This window comes from Panulirus ornatus, chromosome 53, assembly GCF_036320965.1.
Source record: "Panulirus ornatus isolate Po-2019 chromosome 53, ASM3632096v1, whole genome shotgun sequence".
NCBI classification, from domain to species: Eukaryota; Metazoa; Arthropoda; class Malacostraca; order Decapoda; family Palinuridae; genus Panulirus; species Panulirus ornatus.
The window spans coordinates 17,936,945-17,961,533 of NC_092276.1; the positions used below are offsets into that span (position 1 = coordinate 17,936,945).

The 24,589-nt window shown below is 41.3% G+C and overlaps 1 protein-coding gene across 1 annotated transcript in view; it reads right to left on the reverse strand.

Annotated features, from left to right (window-relative positions):
• Positions 1 to 24,589, reverse strand: part of Mi-2 (chromodomain-helicase-DNA-binding protein Mi-2 homolog) — a 238,028-nt gene that overhangs the window by 75,690 nt on the left and 137,749 nt on the right. Inside the window, exons 25-28 of the mRNA XM_071692638.1 lie at positions 21,800 to 21,891; positions 17,777 to 17,963; positions 14,967 to 15,078; positions 1,040 to 1,233 (exon numbers count right to left, since the gene is read on the reverse strand). Of these exons, the coding sequence (XP_071548739.1) occupies positions 1,040 to 1,233; positions 14,967 to 15,078; positions 17,777 to 17,963; positions 21,800 to 21,891 (585 nt within the window). The remainder of the gene's footprint in view (positions 1 to 1,039; positions 1,234 to 14,966; positions 15,079 to 17,776; positions 17,964 to 21,799; positions 21,892 to 24,589) is intronic.

The window sequence follows — 24,589 nt, forward strand, 5'->3', positions numbered from 1 at the left end:
AATTTGGAAGTAAAATGTTTTAGATAACTGAGAGTGGACATGATAGAAAATGGAACCACAGAAATAGGAGAGTCATAAGGTGGGTGAGGAAGCAAAAGTTCTGAAAGAACCAATGAATGGTAGGAGTGTGTGGTCATTATCTGGGATAGGGAAAACAGGCATGTTTGAATGAGGAGTACTGCCAACTGACATCTTACACTATATGTACAGGATGTGAGGCATGGGATACACATGAGGATGTGTATATGAAGGTAAAAGTGCTGGAAATGATATGTTTGCAGAAAGTATGCGATGTGAGGTGGTTTGATCAAGTAAGAAAGAACAGGGTAAGAGAGAGGTGTGGTTGAGAAAGCTCAAGAGGGTGTGCTGAAATGGTTTGGAAATATGGAGAGAATGAGTAAGAAGAGGTTGAAAAAAGGAGATATGTAAGTCAGAAGAGGAGGAGACAAGGAAAAGGGGAGATCAAATTGAAGATGGAAGGATATAGTGAAAAATAATTTGAGTGCTTGGTAGGAGGGTGAAAGGCATGCACGAGATACAGTGAAATGGAGCACAGCGGTATACAGTGGGCAACATGCTTGCAATGGAATTAATTAAGTTACACGAAGCAGATGGTTGTGGATAAGTGGACGTAGTTTTGATACAATACAAACAACAGCTACCTCACTAACATGGGAAATGGCAAACAAGCATGAAAAAATGTTCATGCTTGTTTGCTGTTTCCTACATAGCAAAGAAAGGCCAGGAACAGATACAGAAATGCTGCATTTGCTCACACCCATTCCCTAACTTTTGAAAGCACTAGATCCCACAATCTGGGAAATTAGAATTTTTATAAAAAATTCAAAATCCAATAGTTCATAAAACAAGAATCATTGTAAATATACTTCCATCAAGAGGATTCTAATACTGATAGTTTAAAAGCTCCAAGCCATCTAAATGGTGCATGAGCTTATATTCTAGAGATACCACTTCAATTATACTTTTACTGCTTCAGTATATACAAATTCGAGAGAATTAAAAATAAATTTCTGCTTGCCTTCTCTACTTCTGTATTCTCTTTCTCTTTTGTTTCTTCCTTCTCTGTTCCCCCTTGCTTTTCATTCTCCTTCTCATCAGCTTTCTCCTTCTCTTCTGTCTTGTCTTTATCCTCTTTTTTCTCATCATCTTTGTCCTCAACCTCTCCCTTAATTGATGGAGCAGGAGAAGGTGTCACACTTGTCGCTGGAGTGCCTGTAAAAAATTATACATACCTATACATCTCAACGTATACATATATATACAAACAGACATATACATATATACACATGTACATAATTCATACTGTCTGCCTTTATTCATTCCCATCGCCACCCCGCCACACATGAAATAACAACCCCCTCCCCTTCATGTGCGCGAGGTAGCGCTATTAAAACAAAGGCCCCATTCGTTCACACTAAGTCTCTAGCTGTCATGTAATAATGCACCGAAACCACAGCTCCTTTTCCACATCCAGGCCCCACACAACTTTCCATGGTTTACCCCAGACGCTTCACATGCCTGGTTCAATCCACTGACAGCACATTGACCCCGGTATACCACATCATTCCAATTCACTCTATTCCTTGCACGCCTTTCACCCTCTTGCATGTTCAGGCCCCGATCACTCAAAATCTTTTTCACTCCATCTTTCCACCTCAAATTTGGACTCCCACTTCTCGTTTCCTCCACCTCTGACACATATATCCTCTTGGTCAATCTTTCCTCACTCATTCTCTCCATGTGACCAAACCATTTCAAAACACCCTCTTCTGCTCTCAACCACTCTTTTTATTACCACACATCTCTCTTACCCTATTATTACTTACTCAATCAAACCACCTCACACCACATATTGTCCTCAAACATCTCATTTCCAGCACACCCAACCTCCTCCGCAAAACTCTCTATAGCCCATGCCTCGCAACCATATAACATTGTTGGAACCACTATTCCTTCAAACATACCCATTCTGCTTTCCGAGATAATGTCCTCGACTTCCACACATTCTTCAATGCTCCTAGAACTTTTGCCCCCTCCCCCACCTTATGATTCACTTCCGCTTCCATGGTTCCATCCGCTGCCAAATCCACTCCCAGATATCTAAAACACTTCACTTCCTCCAGTTTTTCTCCATTCAAACTTACCTCCCAATTGACTTGTCCATCAACCCTACTGTACGTAATAACCTTGCTCTTATTTACATTTACTCTCAGCTTTCTTCTATATAAACAAAATATATATATATATATATATATATATATATATATATATATATCCCTGGGGATAGGGGAGAAAGAATACTTCCCACGTATTCCCTGCGTGTCATAGAAGGCGACTAAAAGGGGAGGGAGCGGGGGGCTGGAAATCCTCCCCTCTCAATTTTTTTTAATTTTCCAAAAGAAGGAACAGAGAAGGGGGCCACGTGAGGATATTCCCTCAGTGGCCCAGTTCTCTGTTCTTAACGCTACCTCGCTAATGCGGGAAATGGCGAATAGTTTGAAAAAAAAAAATATATATATATATATATATATATATATATATATATATATATATATATATATATATACCGAGGTTGACGTGCTGTCAGTGGATTGAATCGGGGCATGTGAAGCGTCTGGGGTAAACCATGGAAAGCTGTGTAGGTATGTATATTTGCGTGTGTGGACGTATGTATATACATGTGTATGGGGGTGGGTTGGGCCATTTCTTTCGTCTGTTTCCTTGCGCTACCTCGCAAACGCGGGAGACAGCGACAAAAGAAAAAAAAAAAAAAATATATTTTTTTTTGCTTTGTCGCTGTCTCCCGCGTTTACGAGGTAGCGCAAGGAAACAGACGAAAGAAATGGCCCAACCCACCCCCATACACATGTATATACATACGTACACACATGCAAATATACATACCTACACAGCTTTCCATGGTTTACCCCAGACGCTTCACATGACCTGATTCGATCCACCGACAGCATGTCAACCCCGGTATACCATATCGATCCCATTCACTCTATTCCTTGCCCTCCTTTCACCCTCCTGCATGTTCAGGCCACGATCACACAAAATCTTTTTCACTCCATCTTTCCACCTCCAATTTGGTCTCCCACTTCTCCTCGTTCCCTCCACCTCCGACACATATATCCTCTTGGTCAATCTTTCCTCACTCATTCTCTCCATGTGCCCAAACCATTTCAAAACACCCTCTTCTGCTCTCTCAACCACGCTCTTTTTATTTCCACACATCTCTTACCCTTACGTTACTTACCCGATCAAACCACCTCACACCACACATTGTCCTCAAACATCTCATTTCCAGCACATCCATCCTCCTGCGCACAACTCTATCCATAGCCCACGCCTCGCAACCATACAACATTGTTGGAACCACTATTCTTCAAACATACCCATTTTTGCTTTCCGAGATAATGTTCTCGACTTCCACACATTCTTCAAGGCTCCCAGGATTTTCGCCCCTACCCCACCCTATGATCCACTTCCGCTACCATGGTTCCATCCGCTGCCAGATCCACTCCCAGATATCTAAAACACTTCACTTCCTCCAGTTTTTCTCCATTCAAACTTACCTCCCAATTGACTTGACCCTCAACCCTACTGTACCTAATAACCTTGCTCTTATTCACATTTACTCTTAACTTTCTTCTTTCACACACTTTACCAAACTCAGTCACCAGCTTCTGCAGTTTCTCACATGAATCACCCACCAGCGCTGTATCATCAGCGAACAACAACTGACTCACTTCCCAAGCTCTCTCATCCCAACAGACTTCATACTTGCCGCTCTTTCCAAAACTCTTGCATTCACCTCCCTAACAACCCCATCCATAAACAAATTAAACAACCATGGAGACATCACACACCCCTGCCACAAACCTATATTCACTGAGAACCAATCACTTTCCTCTCTTCCTACACGTACACATGCCTTACATCCTCGATAAAAACTTTTCACTGCTTCTAACAAATTGCCTCCCACACCATATATTCTTAATACCTTCCACAGAGCATCTCTATCAACTCTATCATATGCCTTCTGCAGATCCATAAATGCTACATACAAATCCATTTGCTTTTCTAAGTATTTCTCACATACATTCTTCAAAGCAAACACCTGATCCACACACCCTCTACCACTTCTGAAACCACACTGCTCTTCCCCAATCTGATGCTCTGTACATGCCTTCACCCTCTCAATCAATACCCTCCCATATAATTTATCAGGAATACTCAACAAACTTATACCTCTGTAATTTGAGCACTCACTCTTATCCCCTTTGCCTTTGTACAATGGCACTATGCACGCATTCCGCCAATCCTCAGGCACCTCACCATGAGTCATACATACATTAAATAACCTTACCAACCAGTCAATAATACAGTCACCCCCTTTTTTAATAAATTCCACTGCAATACCATCCAAACCTGCTGCCTTGCCGGCTTTCATCTTCCGCAAAGCTTTTACTACCTCTTCTCTGTTTACCAAATCATTTTCCCTAACCCTCTCACTTGGCACACCACCTCGACCAAAACACCCTATATCTGCCACTCTATCATCAAACACATTCAACAAACCTTCAAAATACTCACTCCATCTCCTTCTCACATCACCACTACTTGTTATCACCTCCCCATTTGCGCCCTTCACTGAAGTTCCCATTTGCTCCCTTGTCTTATGCACTTTATTTACCTCCTTCCAGAACATCTTTTTATTCTCCCTAAAATTTAATGATACGCTCTCACACCAACTCTCATTTGCCCTCTTTTTCATCTCTTGCACCTTTCTCTTGACCCCCTGTCTCTTTCTTTTATACATCTCCCACTCAATTGCATTTTTTCCCTGCAAAAATCGTCCAAATGCCTCTCTCTTCTCTTTCACTAATAATCTTACTTCTTCATCTCACCACTCACAACCCTTTCTAATCAACCCACCTCCCACTCTTCTCATGCCACAAGCATCTTTTGCGCAATCCATCACCGATTCCCTAAATACATCCCATTCCTCCCCCACTCCCCTTACTTCCATTGTTCTCACCTTTTTCCATTCTGTACTCAGTCTCTCCTGGTACTTCCTCACACAAGTCTCCTTCCCAAGCTCACTTACTCTCACCACCCTCTTCACCCTAAGATTCACTCTTCTTTTCTGAAAACCCATACAAATCTTCACCTTAGCCTCCACAAGATAATGATCAGACATCCCTCTAGTTGCACCTCTCAGCATATTTACATCCAAAAGTCTCTCTTTCGCGCGCCTGTCAATTAACACATAATCCAATAACGCTCTCTGGCCATCTCTCCTACTTACATGCATATACTTACATATATCTCACTTTTTAAACTAGGTATTCCCAATCACTAGTCCTTTTCCAGCACATAAATCTACAAGCTCTTCACCATTTCCATTTACAACACTGAACACCCCATGTATACCAATTATTCCCTCAACTGCCACATTACTCACCTTTGCATTCAAATCACCCATCACTATAACCTGGTCTCGTGCATCAAAACCACTAACACACTCATTCAGCTGCTCCCAAAACACTTGCCTCTCATGATCTTTCTTCTCATGCCCAGGTGCATATGCACCAATAATCACCCATCTCTCTCCATCAACTTTATATATATATATATATATATATATATATATATATATATATATATATATTTTATTTTTTGCTTTGTCGCTGTCTCCCGCGTTTGCGAGGTAGCGCAAGGAAACAGACGAAAGAAATGGCCCAACCCACCCCCATACACATGTATATACATACGTCCACACACGCAAATATACATACCTACACAGCTTTCCATGGTTTACCCCAGACGCTTCACATGCCTTGATTCAATCCACTGACAGCACGTCAACCCCGGTATTCCACATCGCTCCAATTCACTCTATTCCTTGCCCTCCTTTCACCCTCCTGCATGTTCAGGCCCCGATCACACAAAATCTTTTTCACTCCATCTTTCCACCTCCAATTTGGTCTCCCTCTTCTCCTCGTTCCCTCCACCTCCGACACATATATATCCTCTTGGTCAATCTTTCCTCACTCATTCTCTCCATGTGCCCAAACCATTTCAAAACACCCTCTTCTGCTCTCTCAACCACGCTCTTTTTATTTCCACACATCTCTCTTACCCTTACGTTACTTACTCGATCAAACCACCTCACACCACACATTGTCCTCAAACATCTCATTTCCAGCACATCCATCCTCCTGCGTACAACTCTAGCCATAGCCCATGCCTCGCAACCATACAACATTGTTGGAACCACTATTCCTTCAAACATACCCATTTTTGCTTTCCGAGATAATGTTCTCGACTTCCACACATTCTTCAAGGCTCCCAGAATTTTCGCCCCCTCCCCCACCCTATGATCCACTTCCGCTTCCATGGTTCCATCCACTGCCAGATCCACTCCCAGATATCTAAAACACTTCACTTCCTCCAGTTTTTCTCCATTCAAACTCACCTCCCAACTGACTTGACCCTCAACCCTACTGTACCTAATTACCTTGCTCTTATTCATATTTACTCTTAACTTTCTCTTTTCACACACTTTACCAAACTCAGTATATATATATATATATTTTTATTTTTTTTTATCATACTTTGTCGCTGTCTCCCGCGTTTGCGAGGTAGCGCAAGGTAACAGACGAAAGAAATGGCCCAACCCCGCCCCATACACATGTATATACATACGTCCACACACGCAAATATACATACCTACACAGCTTTCCATGGTTTACCCCAGACGCTTCACATGCCTTGATTCAATCCACTGACAGCACGTCAACCCCGGCATACCACATCGCTCCAAATCACTCTATTCCTTTTTCTCTTTTAAACTATTCGCCATTTCCCGCGTTAGCGAGGTAGCATTAAGAACAGAGGACTGGGCCTTTTTTGGAATATCCTCACCTGGCCCCACTCTGTTTCTTCTTTTGGAAAATTAAAAAAAAAAACGATAGGGGAGGATTTCCAGTCCTCCACTCCCTCCCCTTTGAGTCGCCTTCTACGACACGCAGGGAAAACGTGGGAAGTATTCTTAATCCCCTATCCCCAGGAATAATATAGGAGTTGTGGGAGTATGTGATAGAATGTAAGAAAGTAAATTCTCGATTAATATGGGTAAAACTGAAAGTTGATGGAGAGAGATGGGTGATTATTGGTGCATATGCACCTGGGCATGAGAAGAAAGATCATGAGAGGTAAGTGATTTGGGAGCAGCTGAATGAGTGTGTTAGTGGTTTTGATGCATGAGACCGGGTTATAGTGATGGGTGATTTGAATGCAAAGGTGAGTAATGTGGCAGTTGAGGGAATAATTGGTATACATGGGGTGTTCAGTGTTGTAAATGGAAATGGTGAAGAGCTTGTAGATTTATGTGCTGAAAAAGGACTGATGATTGGGAATACCTGGTTTAAAAAGCGAGATATACATAAGTATACTTATGTAAGTAGGAGAGATGGCCAGAGAGCGTTATTGGATTACGTGTTAATTGACAGGCGCGCAAAAGAGAGACTTTTGGATGTTAATGTGCTGAGAGGTGCAACTGGAAGGATGTCTGATCATTATCTTGTGGAGGCTAAGGTGAAGATTTGTATGGGTTTTCAGAAAAGAAGAGTGAATGTTGGGGTGAAGAGGGTGGTGAGAGTAAGTGAGCTTGGGAAGGAGACTTGTGTGAGGAAGTATCAGGAGAGACTGAGTACAGAATGGAAAAAGGTGAGAACAATGGAAGTAAGGGGAGTGGGGGAGGAATGGGATGTATTTAGGGAATCAGTGATGGATTGCGCAAAAGATGCTTGTGGCATGAGAAGAGTGGGAGGTGGGTTGATTAGAAAGGGTAGTGAGTGGTGGGATGAAGAAGTAAGAGTATTAGTGAAAGAGAAGAGAGAGGCATTTGGACGATTTTTGCAGGGAAAAAATGCAATTGAGTGGGAGATGTATAAAAGAAAGAGACAGGATGTCAAGAGAAAGGTGCAAGAGGTGAAAAAAAGGGCAAATGAGAGTTGGGGTGAGAGAGTATCATTAAATTTTAGGGAGAATAAAAAGATGTTCTGGAAGGAGGTAAATAAAGTGCGTAAGACAAGGGAGCAAATGGGAACTTCAGTGAAGGGCGCAAATGGGGAGGTGATAACAAGTAGTGGTGATGTGAGAAGGAGATGGAGTGAGTATTTTGAAGGTTTGTTGAATGTGTTTGATGATAGAGTGGCAGATATAGGGTGTTTTGGTCGAGGTGGTGTGCAAAGTGAGAGGGTTAGGGAAAATGATTTGGTAAACAGAGAAGAGGTAGTAAAAGCTTTGCGGAAGATGAAAGCCGGCAAGGCAGCAGGTTTGGATGGTACTGCAGTGGAATTTATTAAAAAAGGGGGTGACTGTATTGTTGACTGGTTGGTAAGGTTATTTAATGTATGTATGACTCATGGTGAGGTGCCTGAGGATTGGCGGAATGCGTGCATAGTGCCATTGTACAAAGGCAAAGGGGATAAGAGTGAGTGCTCAAATTACAGAGGTAAAAGTTTGTTGAGTATTCCTGGTAAATTATATGGGAGGGTATTGATTGAGAGGGTGAAGGCATGTAGTGGTAGAGGATGTGTGGATCAGGTGTTTGCTTTGAAGAATGTATGTGAGAAATACTTAGAAAAGCAAATGGATTTGTATGTAGCATTTATGGATCTACAGAAGGCATATGATAGAGTTGATAGAGATGCTCTGTGGAAGGTATTAAGAATATATGGTGTGGGAGGCAAGTTGTTAGAAGCAGTGAAAAGTTTTTATCGAGGATGTAAGGCATGTGTACGTATAGGAAGAGAGGAAAGTGATTGGTTCTCAGTGAATGTAGGTTTGCGGCAGGGGTGTGTGATGTCTCCATGGTTGTTTAATTTGTTTATGGATGGGGTTGTTAGGGAGGTGAATGCAAGAGTTTTGGAAAGAGGGGCAAGTATGAAGTCTGTTGGGGATGAGAGAGCTTGGGAAGTGAGTCAGTTGTTGTTCGCTGATGATACAGCGCTGGTGGCTGATTCATGTGAGAAACTGCAGAAGCTGGTGACTGAGTTTGGTAAAGTGTGTGAAAGAAGAAAGTTAAGAGTAAATGTGAATATGAGCAAGGTTATTAGGTACAGTAGGGTTGAGGGTCAAGTCAATTGGGAGGAGAGTTTGAATGGAGAAAAACTGGAGGAAGTGAAGTGTTTTAGATATCTGGGAGTGGATCTGGCAGCGGATGGAACCATGGAAGTGGAAGTGGATCATAGGGTGGGGGAGGGGGCGAAAATTCTGGGAGCCTTGAAGAATGTGTGGAAGTCGAGAACATTATCTCGGAAAGCAAAAATGGGTATGTTTGAAGGAATAGTGGTTCCAACAATGTTGTATGGTTGTGAGGCGTGGGCTATGGATAGAGTTGTGCGCAGGAGGATGGATGTGCTGGAAATGAGATGTTTGAGGACAATGTGTGGTGTGAGGGGGTTTGATCGAGTAAGTAACGTAAGGGTAAGAGAGATGTGTGGAAATAAAAAGAGTGTGGTTGAGAGAGCAGAAGAGGGTGTTTTGAAATGGTTTTGGCAAATGGAGAGAATGAGTGAGGAAAGATTGACCATGAGGATATATGTGTCGGAGGTGGAGGGAACGAGGAGAAGAGGGAGACCAAATTGGAGGTGGAAAGATGGAGTGAAAAAGATTTTGTGTGATCGGGGCCTGAACATGCAGGAGGGTGAAAGGAGGGCAAGGAATAGAGTGAATTGGATCGATGTGGTATACCGGGGTTGACGTGCTGTCAGTGGATTGAATCAAGGCATGTGAAGCGTCTGGGGTAAACCATGGAAAGCTGTGTAGGTATGTATATTTGCGTGTGTGGACGTATGTATATACATGTGTATGGGGGGGGTTGGGCCATTTCTTTCGTCTGTTTCCTTGCGCTACCTCGCAAACGCGGGAGACAGCGACAAGGTATAATAAAAAAAAAAATAATATATATATATATATATATATATATATATATATATATATATATATATATATATATGAAAGCCGGCAAGGCAGCAGGTTTGGATGGTATTGCAGTGGAATTTATTAAAAAAGGGGGTGACTGTATTGTTGACTGGTTGGTAAGGTTATTTAATGTATGTATGACTCATGGTGAGGTGCCTGAGGATTGGCGGAATGCGTGCATAGTGCCATTGTACAAAGGCAAAGGGGATAAGAGTGAGTGCTCAAATTACAGAGGTATAAGTTTGTTGAGTATTCCTGGTAAATTATATGGGAGAGTATTGATTGAGAGGGTGAAGGCATGTACAGAGCATCAGATTGGGGAAGAGCAGTGTGGTTTCAGAAGTGGTAGAGGATGTGTGGATCAGGTGTTTGCTTTGAAGAATGTATGCGAGAAATACTTAGAAAAGCAAATGGATTTGTATGTAGCATTTATGGATCTGGAGAAGGCATATGATAGAATTGATAGAGATGCTCTGTGGAAGGTATTAAGAATATATGGTGTGGGAGGCAAGTTGTTAGAAGCAGTGAAAAGTTTTTATCGAGGATGTAAGGCATGTGTACGTGTAGGAAGAGAGGAAAGTGATTGGTTCTCAGTGAATGTAGGTTTGCAGGCAGGGGTGTGTGATGTCTCCATGGTTGTTTAATTTGTTTATGGATGGGGTTGTTAGGGAGGTAAATGCAAGAGTCTTGGAAAGAGGGGCAAGTATGAAGTCTGTTGGGGATGAGAGAGCTTGGGAAGTGAGTCAGTTGTTGTTCGCTGATGATACAGCGCTGGTGGCGGATTCATGTGAGAAACTGCAGAAGCTGGTGACGGAGTTTGGTAAAGTGTGTGGAAGAAGAAAGTTAAGAGTAAATGTGAATAAGAGCAAGGTTATTAGGTACAGTAGGGTTGAGGGTCAAGTCAAATGGGAGGTGAGTTTGAATGGAGAAAAACTGGAGGAAGTGAAGTGTTTTAGATATCTGGGAGTGGATCTGTCAGCGGATGGAACCATGGAAGCGGAAGTGGATCATAGGGTGGGGGAGGGGGCGAAAATTTTGGGAGCCTTGAAAAATGTGTGGAAGTCGAGAACATTATCCCGGAAAGCAAAAATGGGTATGTTTGAAGGAATAGTGGTTCCAACAATGTTGTATGGTTGCGAGGCGTGGGCTATGGATAGAGTTGTGCGCAGGAGGATGGATGTGCTGGAAATGAGATGTTTGAGGACAATGTGTGGTGTGAGGTGGTTTGATCGAGTAAGTAACGTAAGGGTAAGAGAGATGTGTGGAAATAAAAAGAGCGTGGTTGAGAGAGCAGAAGAGGGTGTTTTGAAATGGTTTGGGTACATGGAGAGAATGAGTGAGGAAAGATTGACCAAGAGGATATATGTGTCGGAGGTGGAGGGAACGAGGAGAAGAGGGAGACCAAATTGGAGGTGGAAAGATGGAGTGAAAAGGATTTTGTGTGATCGGGGCCTGAACATGCAGGAGGGTGAAAGGAGGGCAAGGAATAGAGTGAATTGGAGCGATGTGGTATACAGGGGTTGACGTGCTGTCAGTGGATTGAATCAAGGCATGTGAAGCATCCGGGGTAAACCATGGAAAGCTGTGTAGGTATGTATATTTGCGTGTGTGGACGTGTGTATGTACATGTGTATGGGGGGGGGGGTTGGGCCATTTCTTTCGTCTGTTTCCTTGCGCTACCTCGCAAATGCGGGAGACAGCGACAAAGTATAAAAAAAAAAAAAAAAAAAAAAAAATATATATATATATATATATATATATATATATTTTTTTTTTTTTTTTATACTTTGTCGCTGTCTCCCACGTTTGCGAGGTAGCGCAAGGAAACAGACGAAAGAAATGGCCCAACCCCCCCCCCCCATACACATGTACATACACACGTCCACACACGCAAATATACATACCTACACAGCTTTCCATGGTTTACCCCAGACGCTTCACATGCCTTGATTCACTCCACTGACAGCACGTCAACCCCTGTATACCACCACATCGCTCCAATTCACTCTATTCTTTGCCCTCCTTTCACCCTCCTGCATGTTCAGGCCCCGATCACACAAAATCTTTTTCACTCCATCTTTCCACCTCCAATTTGGTCTCCCTCTTCTCCTCGTTCCCTCCACCTCCGACACATATATCCTCTTGGTCAATCTTTCCTCACTCATTCTCTCCATGTGACCAAACCATTTCAAAACACCCTCTTCTGCTCTCTCAACCACGCTCTTTTTATTTCCACACATCTCTCTTACCCTTACGTTACTTACTCAATCAAACCACCTCACACCACACATTGTCCTCAAACATCTCATTTCCAGCACATCCATCCTCCTGCGCACAACTCTATCCATAGTCCACGCCTCGCAACCATACAACATTGTTGGAACCACTATTCCTTCAAACATACCCATTTTTGCTTTCCGAGATAATGTTCTCGACTTCCACACATTCTTCAAGGCTCCCAGAATTTTCACCCCCTCCCCCACCCTATGATCCACTTCCACTTCCATGGTTCCATCCGCTGCCAGATACACTCTCAGATATCTAAAACACTTCACTTCCTCCAGTTTTTCTCCATTCAAACTCACCTCCCAATTGAATTGACCCTCAACCCTACTGTACCTAATAACCTTGCTCTTATTCACATTTACTCTTAACTTTCTTCTTTCACACACTTTACCAAACTCAGTCACCAGCTTCTGCAGTTTCTCACATGAATCAGCCACCAGTGCTGTATCATCAGCGAACAACAACTGACTCACTTACCAAGCTCTCTCATCCCCAACAGACTTCATACTTGCCCCTCTTTCCAAAACTCTTGCATTCACCTCCCTAACAACCCCATCCATATACACATATATATGCCTGTATATGTGTATGCATGTGTACGTTAAAATGTATATGCATGTATATGTGCGTGTATGGGCATTTATGTATATACATGTGCGTATGTGGATGGTTGGGCCATTCTTCGTCTGTTTCCTCGCTGACTCGTGAAACAGCGATTAAGTATAATAAATATAAACAAATAAATATATATATATTTTTTTTCTTTGCTTTGTCACTGTCTCCCGCGTTTGCGAGGTAGCGCAAGGAAACAGACGAAAGAAATGGCCCAACCCACCCCCACACACATGTATATACATACGTCCACACACGCAAATATACATACCTACACAGCTTTCCATGCTTTACCCCAGACGCTTCACATGCCCTGATTCAATCTACTGACAGCACGTCAACCCCGGTATACCACATCGATCCAATTCACTCTATTCCTTGCCCTCCTTTCACCCTCCTGCATGTTCAGGCCCCGATCACACAAAATCTTTTTCACTCCATCTTTCCACCTCCAATTTGGTCTCCCACTTCTCCTCGTTCCCTCCACCTCCGACACATATATCCTCTTGGTCAATCTTTCCTCACTCATTCTCTCCATGTGCCCAAACCATTTCAAAACACCCTCTTCTGCTCTCTCAACCACGCTCTTTTTATTTCCACACATCTCTCTTACCCTTACGTTACTTACTCGATCAAACCACCTCACACCACACATTGTCCTCAAACATCTCATTTCCAGCACATCCACCCTCCTACGCACAACTCTATCCATAGCCCACGCCTTGCAACCATATAACATTGTTGGAAGCACTATTCCTTCATACATACCTATTTTTGCTTTCCAAGATAATGTTCTCGACTCCCACATATTCTTTAACGCTCCCAGAACTTTTGCCCCTTCCCCCACCCTATGATTCACTTCCACTTCCATGGTTCCATCCGCTGCCAAATCCACTCCCAGATATCTAAAACACTTCACTTCCTCCAGTTTTTCTCCATTCAAACTTATCTCCCAGTTGACTTGTCCCTCAACCCTACTGTACCTAATAACCTTGCTCTTATTCACATTTACTCTCAGCTTTCTTCTTTCACACACCTTACCAAACTCAGTCACCAGCTTCTGCAGTTTCTCACATGAATCAGCCACCAGCGCTGTATCATCAGCGAACAACAACTGACTCACTTCCCAAGCTCTTTCATCCACAACTGACTGCATACTTGCCCCTCTTTCCAAAACTCTTGCATTCACCTCCCTAACAATCCCATCCATAAACAAATTAAACAACCATGAAGACATCACACACCCTTGCCGCAAACCTACATTCACTGAGAACCAATCACTTTCCTCTCTTCCCACACATACACATGCCTTACATCCTCGATAAAAACTTTTCACTGCTTCTAATAACTTGCCTCCCACACCTTATATTCTTAATACCTTCCATAGAGCATCTCTATCAACTCTATCATATGCCTTATCCAGATCCATAAATGCTATATATAAATCCATTTGCTTTTCTAAGTATTTCTCACATACATTCTTCAAAGCAAACACCTGATCCACACATCCTTTACCACTTCTGAAACCACACTGCTCTTCCCCAGTCTGATGCTCTGTACATGCCTTCACTCTCTCAATCAATACCCTCCTATATAATTTCCCAGGAATACTCAACAATCTTATACCTCTGTAATTTGAGCACTCACTTTTATCCCCTTTTCCTTTGTACAATGGCACTATGCAAGCATTTCGCCAATCCTCAAGCATGTCACCATGAGTCTTACATACATTAAATAACCTTACCAACCAGTCAACAATACAGTCACCTCCTTTGTTAATAAATTCCAACGCAATACCATCTAAACCCACTGCCTTGCCAGCTTTCATCTTCTGCACACACACACACGAGAGAGAGAGAGAGAGAGAGAGAGAGAGAGAGAGAGAGAGAGAGAGAGAGAGAGAGAGAGAGAGAGAGAGAGAGAGAGAGACAGAGAGAGAGAGAGACAGAGAGAGAGAGAGACAGAGAGAGAGAGAGAGAGAGAGAGAGAGAGAGAGAGAGAGAGAGAGAGAGAGAGAGAGAGAGAGAGAGAGAGAGAGAGAGACTTACCAGATGCAGAGGTGCCATTACTCTTACCACCATCTCCTGCAACAGGTTCAATAGGTTTATTGAGAGCCTCAGGCATGGAGTAGTGGCCATTAATTGTCTCAAACTCTGACACCTGGAAGAAAAATAGGGCAAATATTATAAAACAGAAAATGTATATAGGGTTAGCCAATATGACCCATCTATAAATATATATATATATGATTAGTCAGCAAGTCTTACAAATATCTGGGATGGGAGGAAAGCTATCAGAAGCCATTTATCTATCTGTCTGTACCTGTGATGTCTGTTCCAATTGAAACTCCCTGAAAGGGGTAGCCATGGCAATAATGTCTCCATAACTAGAGAACGCCACTGCTGCTTCTTAGCCTACAGGCCACTGGCAGAGGGCAAGTCCAGTGCAGTGTTTGCAGAGGCTCCTACCTAATGTTCCTACAGACTACTACTACTACTATTTAATGGAGTGAAAAAGATTTTGTGTGATCGGGGCCTGAACATGCAGGAGGGTGAAAGGAGGGCAAGAAATAGAGTGAATTGGAGTCATGTGGTATACAGGGGTTGACGTGCTGTCAGTGGATTGAAGCAAGGCATGTGAAGCGTCTGGGGTAAACCATGGAAAGCTGTGTAGGTATGTATATTTGCGTGTGTGGACGTGTGTATGTACATGTGTATGGGGGGGGGGGTTGGGCCATTTCTTTCGTCTGTTTCCTTGCGCTACCTCGCAAACGCGGGAGACAGCGACAAAGTAAAAAAAAAAAAAAAAAAAAAAAAAAAAAAAAAAAAAAAAAAAAAAAACCTACTACTTCAACCTTTTTCTACCTAATGCTCCTGCCTAAATGTTCCTGCTTACTATTTCTATTTATTACTCCTACCATTTTGCCAAAAGGCAGGGTTAGCACATAGTGCTCACCGCAGGAAAATCTAGAGTTATAAAGAATGAGCTGCATGAGTTAAGTGTTGTCAAGTGTTACATACGACAAGGAGAGACTGTATGTTTGTGGACAGAATGCCAGTAATCCACATGTTAGTAAAGCAGAAAGAAAAGACAGCTACCTATATCAGAGGAGCGCAACTTGACAACCACTAAAGCGCTAGCTCACCAAGCAAAACTCACTAACCCTCCTGATACCCAGGCAGGTAGTACTGGTAATATGCCTCCCTGGTCGTTGGTTGCCTACTACCTAATACCAAATATTATCTGAAGCAAAGAGAAGTCTCTATCAAGAGTGTAAGGCATGTGTGTGAGCAGGTACAGAGAAGGGTGAGTGGTTCCTGGTGAAGGTGGGTCTGAAGTAAGGAAATGAGAAGTCATCATGACTTTTAAATTTGTTTATGAATGGGATGGTGAGGAAGGTAAATGCAAGGATCTTGGAAAGAAGGGTGAGTATACAGTCTGTAGAGAATGAAAGCTCCTGAGAAGCGAGTCAGTTGCTGTTTGCTGATAAAAAAAATACTGGCAGCAGATTTGGGCAAGGAACTCCAGAAGTTGGTGACTGAGTCTGGGAGAGTGCATGAAAGAGGAAACTGTAAGTAAATGTGAAGAAAAGCAGGGTAGAGGGACAGGTTAATTGGGTGTGAGTGTGAATGGAGGAAATTTGGAAGTGGAGCATTTTAGATACTTGGGATGGACATGGCAACAAATGGAACTACAGAAGTGGGAGTGAGTCATAGGCTACGTTAGGGAACGAAGGCTTTGAAAGCACTGAAAAATGTTATCAGAGAGGACAAAAATGGGTATGTTTTAAAGTATGGTAGTTCCCATGTTGCATGGATGTGAGGCTATAATGAAGGGAGCATAGAGCTCTGGCTATAGTGACAGGAGCCTATGTTGGAAATGAAATGTTTGACAATATGTGGAGTGAGATGCTTTGATTGACTAAGTAATAAAAGAATAAGAGATAGGTGTGGTAATGAGAGTGTAGTTGAGAGAGATAAAAAGGATGTGCTAAATGGTTTGGAAATATGGAGAGATTAAGAAAGACTAAGAAGGAGGAGATTGACAAAGAGAATGCATGTGTCAAAAGTGAAGGGGAAAAGGAGAAGGAAGTGGACACTAAATCCTGTTAAAATCATGCTCTATCAAACTTATTCCCTTATATCTTTCATAAACAGATACATATAACAACTGTTCCTCCTAATGACTTACAGCATCCAATAATCAACATATTTTCTGAAAGGTTGCCATGTACACATGATCTACAGGTTGATGGCTGTGCACTTAAATTGTGGTTGTAAGGTACTGAGAAGAACAAATCTTTCCCTCCAGTATTTTGGCAATGGAAGAGACCTTTAAACACTACTAATGGTGATGTTTGCTATAACTTCATAAGAGAACACAAATTGATATGAGACACTGTAGGTTCAGGAAAATGGATAGTATTCCAACTGATCCGGGCAATCAGTTTTTATTAATCTAGTCCCTTGTTTTGAATATGATGTCTTCTGCTACTTTAACATTTATAAAGGCAGGGGTAGAGTATGGAGAAGGACAACATAGCCCACTCAAAAGTTAGAATACAACAACTTACTGCTCAGAAATATGAAAATTTCAGTGACTATGAACCACCCTTATCTGAGGAATAATGCTCATCATGTTGAAAAATTTTTGAAAATTTAGTAATGGGGATAGGTTGAAAATATATATATTCTAGCTTGTTACCAGATGGAAATACACTTCCATCTACCAGCAATAACAGTATTTACTTCTTGACAATATAAATTTTAGGTTAACCAGACGGGAATTCACTTTCATCTACCAGCAATAAAAGTATATACTTCATGACAATCAGCATGAATATAACTGATCAACCTACCTTTTTGCGTATGAGAGACATGACACCAATTCTAGTTAAAACGTGTTGTCGACTTAATCCCTCACGAGGTACACCATCAGCAAATGTTTCTGCATTGTCATTACCTGGCTCACATAAATGACGCATAAACAATGATGTATAAGCTCGGAAACACTTTTCACTTTTCCCTCGCAGGTCACGAACCAACCTGAAATAATTTGTTGCATAAACAGCATCTAATTCTAGAGGATTTAGAGTTCTGCATTACATAATTACCTTAATAATAACCACAACATCACTATAAATCACTCAGTGTGCTTTATCAATAAAAAATACAATTCTGTAAGCCCTACAGTAGAATTATCTTGACTGCTGATCTCTGTACACTTTCACATTCAAGTAATAAACGGTCAGCAGCCAACGACCATGGCATATTACCAGTACCGCCTCCCTGGGTATTGGAAGGGTTCGTGACAGCTGCTTAGTCAGCCACCACTTCCCTGGTTGTCATGTTGCACTCCTCTGACCTTTTCTTTCTGCCTCATCCACAAAGGCTAAGAAGCAGAACTGAAATTCACTATTAAGGAGACTATTGCCACAGCCACACCCTTGAGGGAGTTCCAATTGGAACAGGCATCATATAGACAGATAAAAAGAGTAGAATACTTATGGAATGAAAGCATTCAAAGATACCTGCAGAATTTAGTAATGCAATTATGTAGTCATGAAGGAGCAAGAAATATGGAGGTGACAAAAGTGCATATAAAATGCTCAATATATGGAAAAACGTGTTAAAAGAGGAGGTAGTTGAGATTAAACATGAATAAAAGCAACATTATTAGGTCTAGCAGGGTTGAGGGTCAGATTAGTTGGGGTGTGAGTTTGAATGGAGAAAAACTGGAGGATGTGTGTTTTAGTTACCTGATAGTAGATATAGCAGCAAATGGAACCATGGAAGCAGAAGAGAGTAATAAGGTCGGGAAGGAGGCAAAAGTTCTAGAAACAGTGAACAATGTATGGAAAAAACATTACCTGGGAGGACAAAAAGGGGTATGTTTCAAAAAGGAATGTTTGAGGACAATATGTGGTGTGAGGTTGTTTGATTAAGTAATGAAAGGGTAAGAGAAATGAGTGGAAATAAAAAGAGTGTGGTTGATGGAGCTGAAGAGGGTGTGCTGAAATGGTTTGAACATAAGGAGAGAATAGGCTGGCAAACTTGATAGCCATTTCTTCCATTGCACAGTGAAGTAGCACCACTAACAGACAACAAACGGCCTCATTTGCTCACATTCACTCTCTGTCATATATGAAGAACCAACTAACAACTTACCATCCTCAACCAACCACTCACTACCCTTTCTCACATGCTCACCTCCCTATCTTATGCATGCCATACTTTTCTAATGCACATGTAAGGACTGCTTCCCTAAATACTTCCCACTCCTTACTTTTGTTTTCAACCTTTGTCATACTTTAGACAATCTCCTATATTTCCTCAAACAACCCTCTTTTCCAAGCTAACTCACTTTTACCAACCTCTTCCTGTCTGTATCAATTCCTCTTTTCCCAAAGCTTCTACAAACTTGCATCCTTCCCTCCAGTAGGAAATAATCAGACATCTGAACAGATGCCCCTCTCACCACATTCATATCCACAAAACTATCTGTTGCAACCTCAAAAATTTCACTCGGCCATTTCATCTCCCTCTAAGCCTCCCAAGCCCAAAATATTTTGAAAGAATTATCTAATCACTAATCTAATCACTGATAATATATCATAAAGAGATATAAGAGCAACAGTTCAGTTTTGTGGGAACTCTGTTTGTGGGGTGGATTCCAGCCATCTTCCAGAAGACAAAAAATGGAAACAAAGCCAGTGGTCAAAAATAAGGAAACGTCCAAATAAACCAATACACAAGATAATCATACAACAACCTTTGTAAGATAAATACGATGAAGAGGATTTTAGTTAAAATCTACGCAGTATAGACCAGTCAACTTGACTTCATACATCATAAAAGTCTCTGAAAGGGTAATAAAAGGACAGCTAAAATCTACGCAGTATAGACCAGTCAACTTGACTTCTTACATCATAAAAGTCTCTGAAAGGGTAATAAAAGGACACAGACAAAAAATCTGATAAAAAATTGATTAATGGGAGCCAACATGGATTTGCATCATAAAGAGTACTGTAAGCAAACTCAATTAATAGCTCAATACAATAACAAGGAAAACTTTAACCTTAGGAAAGAGAATGGACCCTTTTCTTGATTCTGCTAACGCATCTGACAAAGTAAACCACAGATGTTTATGACAGAAAATGGAGGAGCAAATTACGTAGGGTAAGACTGGAAGATATGTTAAGAATTTTTACCTATGAGTGTAGTAGAAACAACCATGTCTGAAGAAGGCCTCCTATCTGGGGAACTGGAAGGAACAGAGTTTTTCCCTCAGTTTTCTCACACACATCCTCTTCATCATCCCCCTAACACACACAAAGAACCAAAGCAGCATATCCTTGTTGACTATGTTAATCAAAATGCCTTAATACTAAGCCTCTCTCTGGCAATGTTATTCAATGCTTGACCAAACCACCTTATGCCACACAAAGTCTTCATTCAATTCATTTCCAAGTCCACCCTCTTCCTCTTCTGTGTTCTATGCCCAAAACTCCCATCCATGTAATGCTGCTGGAACTAATATAGTTTCAAAATACCCTTATAGTTATTGTGTTCTCCTTCCATATGTTCCTTTATGCACCAGGACCTTAACGCCACTCTTCTACCCTATCATACATTTCAGCTCCCTCGGTTCAATTTGCTGACATATCTACAACTAGGTGCCAAAAGCACTTCACTTCGTCTAAATCCTCCCCATCTAAACTTACATTCAAACCACCCTGTGTCACCCCCCTGCTGTTCTTTATTATGGTACAATGTCTGCGTAAAACTATGTTTTTCTCCTCATACATTTTCAGAGGCGATAACATACTTAACTTTCATTACTTGGTCACATTTCATTACTTTGTCATCTCCTCTTTGGCCTTGATTACCATCTGCAGATGTCTGGGCATGGAATTGGCAAGGTTCCTGTTTTGGGTCCATAGGATCTTTATCTCCTAAACAAGATAAGGGACTGATGAGATACTGCAGGATGCAGCTGCCTAATCATCTGTTCTGAGTGCCTAGTGGTCCTAGAAATCTCACATGTACCAGGCTAGAATTTGGGCTTTCTCCTCCTTAAAAAGGCAAGAGGCCAACCATCTTGAAGAACAAGTGGAAGAAATACAGAGCCTAGAAGTGAAATTCCCAAAATGAAGTGGGTTGCTGGTGCTCACACCATTAGAAACACTAATTACAGCAACCAGATGTACAATGATTTCACCCTGAGAGTGTGTTATGCTTATCTCCACAATTAACCTTAGCTGTGTATTGCTTTTGAAAATATATGGGCAGGACAATGCCTTTTGCAGACACTGTACATCTGTTCACAAAAATCTCAACTCTTCTCTTTTCATATACTCCTGAACTTAGTACAATTTACTCTCACCTTATTTCTGCACATAGGCCACCTTTCTAAGCTTACTTTCATAGTATGTCATTTTCTTTCTCTAATATCACCACCAACTTTCATGCTTGCCACCAATAAAAACTAATCAGACAATCCATGGGCAACCTCTCCTAACATGTTCATATCCAAAAACTTCTCATTTGCACATGGTTCTGGAATAAGCTTCAGAGGTCTTGAACCCTTACAGCTCGGACTGGGCCATAGCCGTCACTCAACATAATCCATTAACACTTGTTAACCCCTAACCCCACTCACCCACACATATTTGCGTATGCACTTTTTCCTAAACCCAATATTCCAAGTCACCATCTTATACATAGATATTAAACAAATTTATGAGAAATTGCAAGAAAACACCCAAAAGAGCCATATCACCATGCTCAAAGATCTAAGATTATGATCATAACAGTCTATATCAAAACTTAAATGAGCTAAATCTCTCAACATCACTAATGTGACAATTTTGTAAACTTACCACTGAGAGTTGAAAGCCTCTTGAGGTGGCATTCCATACCGCATCACAGCATTGAGGAATGACTTCCGCTGGCGGGCATTAAATCCAAGAACCTGGAATCAAAATTTGCTATCAATACAAAACTGAATCCTGTATAAACATTATAAACATAACTTCTTCCTAGACCCAACTGCTTCTCCAACCTTAGTGGGGTAGCATCAGGAATAAATAACCACCACTATCATAGTGTCTATCCACTTCCAAGCTGCCATGTATACTGTGCTAAAACCAAAGCCTGCCATCCACAGCCAAGCCCAACTAACTTTTCCAAGATTCATCTTGACTGCTTTATATTCCTTTCTTAGCCTACTCCCAGTATGTCATCCCCCACATGAACCTCATCAATTCAATTTGTTTCCAGATTCTAAATGCCAAATAAAGTCACCTTCTGAAAGGATATACCATTGCATGTACAATCTCGACAAAGACCTAACCTCAAAGAAGTCCACATCTCCCAGCTACTAAAAGTCATGTAGCCTTGGGATACACAAACCTCTTGAATAGGTACTGGGTAACACGAGGACTCTTCCATTGGAGCAGGTCATGGGGATGTTACATATACAATAGAAAAATAAATACTTCATTCAATCCCAAGAAAATCTCTCACTTTCCTGGATATATATCTACATGTCTCTTTCAAGCAACTGCAATGAGAATGGTTAAAAATATTCATAGAAAACAATGTATTTATAGTGCCAATGTATAAAGGCAAAGGGGACAAAGGTGAGTGTTCTAACTACAGTATATGTTAAGTGTACCTGTTGAGTTGTATGACAGAGTGGTAGTTGAGGTTGTGGCATGCACTGAGAATCAGACTGGTTTGAGCTACAGATGGGGATACGTGAAGGAGGGTGGACATGTAGGAAATTAAATGTACAAGTGCAATACCTGGTGTGAGGTGGTTTGATTGAATAAACAAGAAAAAGGGTTAGGGAGAGAGATATGGTAATAAGAGAAGTGTGAAAGAGGGAGCTGAAGAGGGTGTGCTGAAACGGTTTGGAGATGAGGAGAGAATGAAGAGGAGTGGTTGACTGAGTATATATATGTCAGAAGTAAATGGAACAGAGATGTGGAAGACCAAACTGAAGGAGTGAAAAAGGTTTTGAGTGCTTGGGATCTGAACATACAGGAAGGACAGGAGTGCATAGCATAGTGAAGTGGTGCACTGTGGTAAACAGACTGAACCAGGGAATAAAAGCAGCCAGGGAGAACAGAAAGGTCGGTGGGAAGTACTTGTGCATGGGGACTGAGTTTTCGGAATGTTACACATGAAAGCTCAAGAATGAACATGAGCATATGCAGCTTTTCTATATCTGTTTCTGGAATTACTTCACAAATGCAGGAAACATTAAACAAGTAAAAAAAAATTCTCTTCTTTAGGTTCTTATCAAATGTATGAAATAATAATTATCTACACATCCAGAAAGAATATTCAACAAAAACCTTGCCTATCCTATCTCAGAGTCCTGACGAAAAGTGGATGTGAAAAATAAGCAAATACCAGTCTATCATTTTCTGTGATGCAAATTATTCTCAATGCTTGGATACCATCTTGAGTGTTATAAGGTTCTGTATTTCTATTGTCTACAAAATGTTCTGTGTATATTATTTACTCTTTTTTCAGCCTACCGTCCCTGATGTCATGAACGCAGCACAATTCAATACAGCACTAACTTTTTTGGTACATACCACATGCTATATCATGACCATACTGTATTATGAAAAGTGGTTTGCACATATTTAAATGTCAGTAATGCCTTATCTAATGACTGGTTATACTTTCACTTTATCATGATAGTTCTAGCAGCAATAGTAATTTGACACATCACTAAGAACTTTGAAGGATACCAACTTCTTCACTGTATAACTTGTGCATTTACTAGAGACATAACTTAAGGTGCATCCACATGTGCCCTTGAACATAGGTTGTCAACACTGTTGGCATCACTGTCAAACAGTAGCAAGCAGAGAAGCAAAAATGTTGTGTACACGGGAACAAATGCTACTCCTCATAAGACATATACCGTTCACATCACTTGTTATGGGATGCCAAGAATAGGGATTATAAGAATATAAAGAAGACAGATACCTGGAGAACAATTGCAACTGCATTGAAAAAAGAGCAAGTCAAGGTGGAAAGGAAGAGGAAGACACTGACAGCCCAGTTGTGCAGGGAGATCAAGAAGATAAAGAAACGGATATCAGGTGATGGAGCTGAGGATGTGAACAAGACATTGTGATTTGCATTTGACAGCTTGTCCTTCCTTAAAGACAAAAACAAGCCACATCACATATATGAGGCTGGGTTTGAGGTATACAGTGATATACATTTCTATATAGTTTTATTGGTTACTGCACATGTAGGATGCCAGACACAAATAATTATGAACAACATATGATGTAATGACGTTAGTTTATGTTTGTGTAAGGCATGTTATCTTATGTCTGGGTTGATTTCTCACTTGTATGTCAGTCTACAGTTTGTATTGGATGCAACATTTATGAAAATATAAACAATCATGTACAAACTACACTGTATGTAATGATACATATACTCGTACTGTTTAGACTGGGTCCTACATATAGTTTAAGAGACTGTTCACGGAAATGCACGAACTAGGTATGCCATGATACATATATGTTGGTGGGTGGTACACATAATGTAGGCCAGCATACACATGATTCGCAACAAGGCTGTCCTAACCATATTGGGATTGCCAGTGCACACTAACTACAATGCTGGCAAAGTAG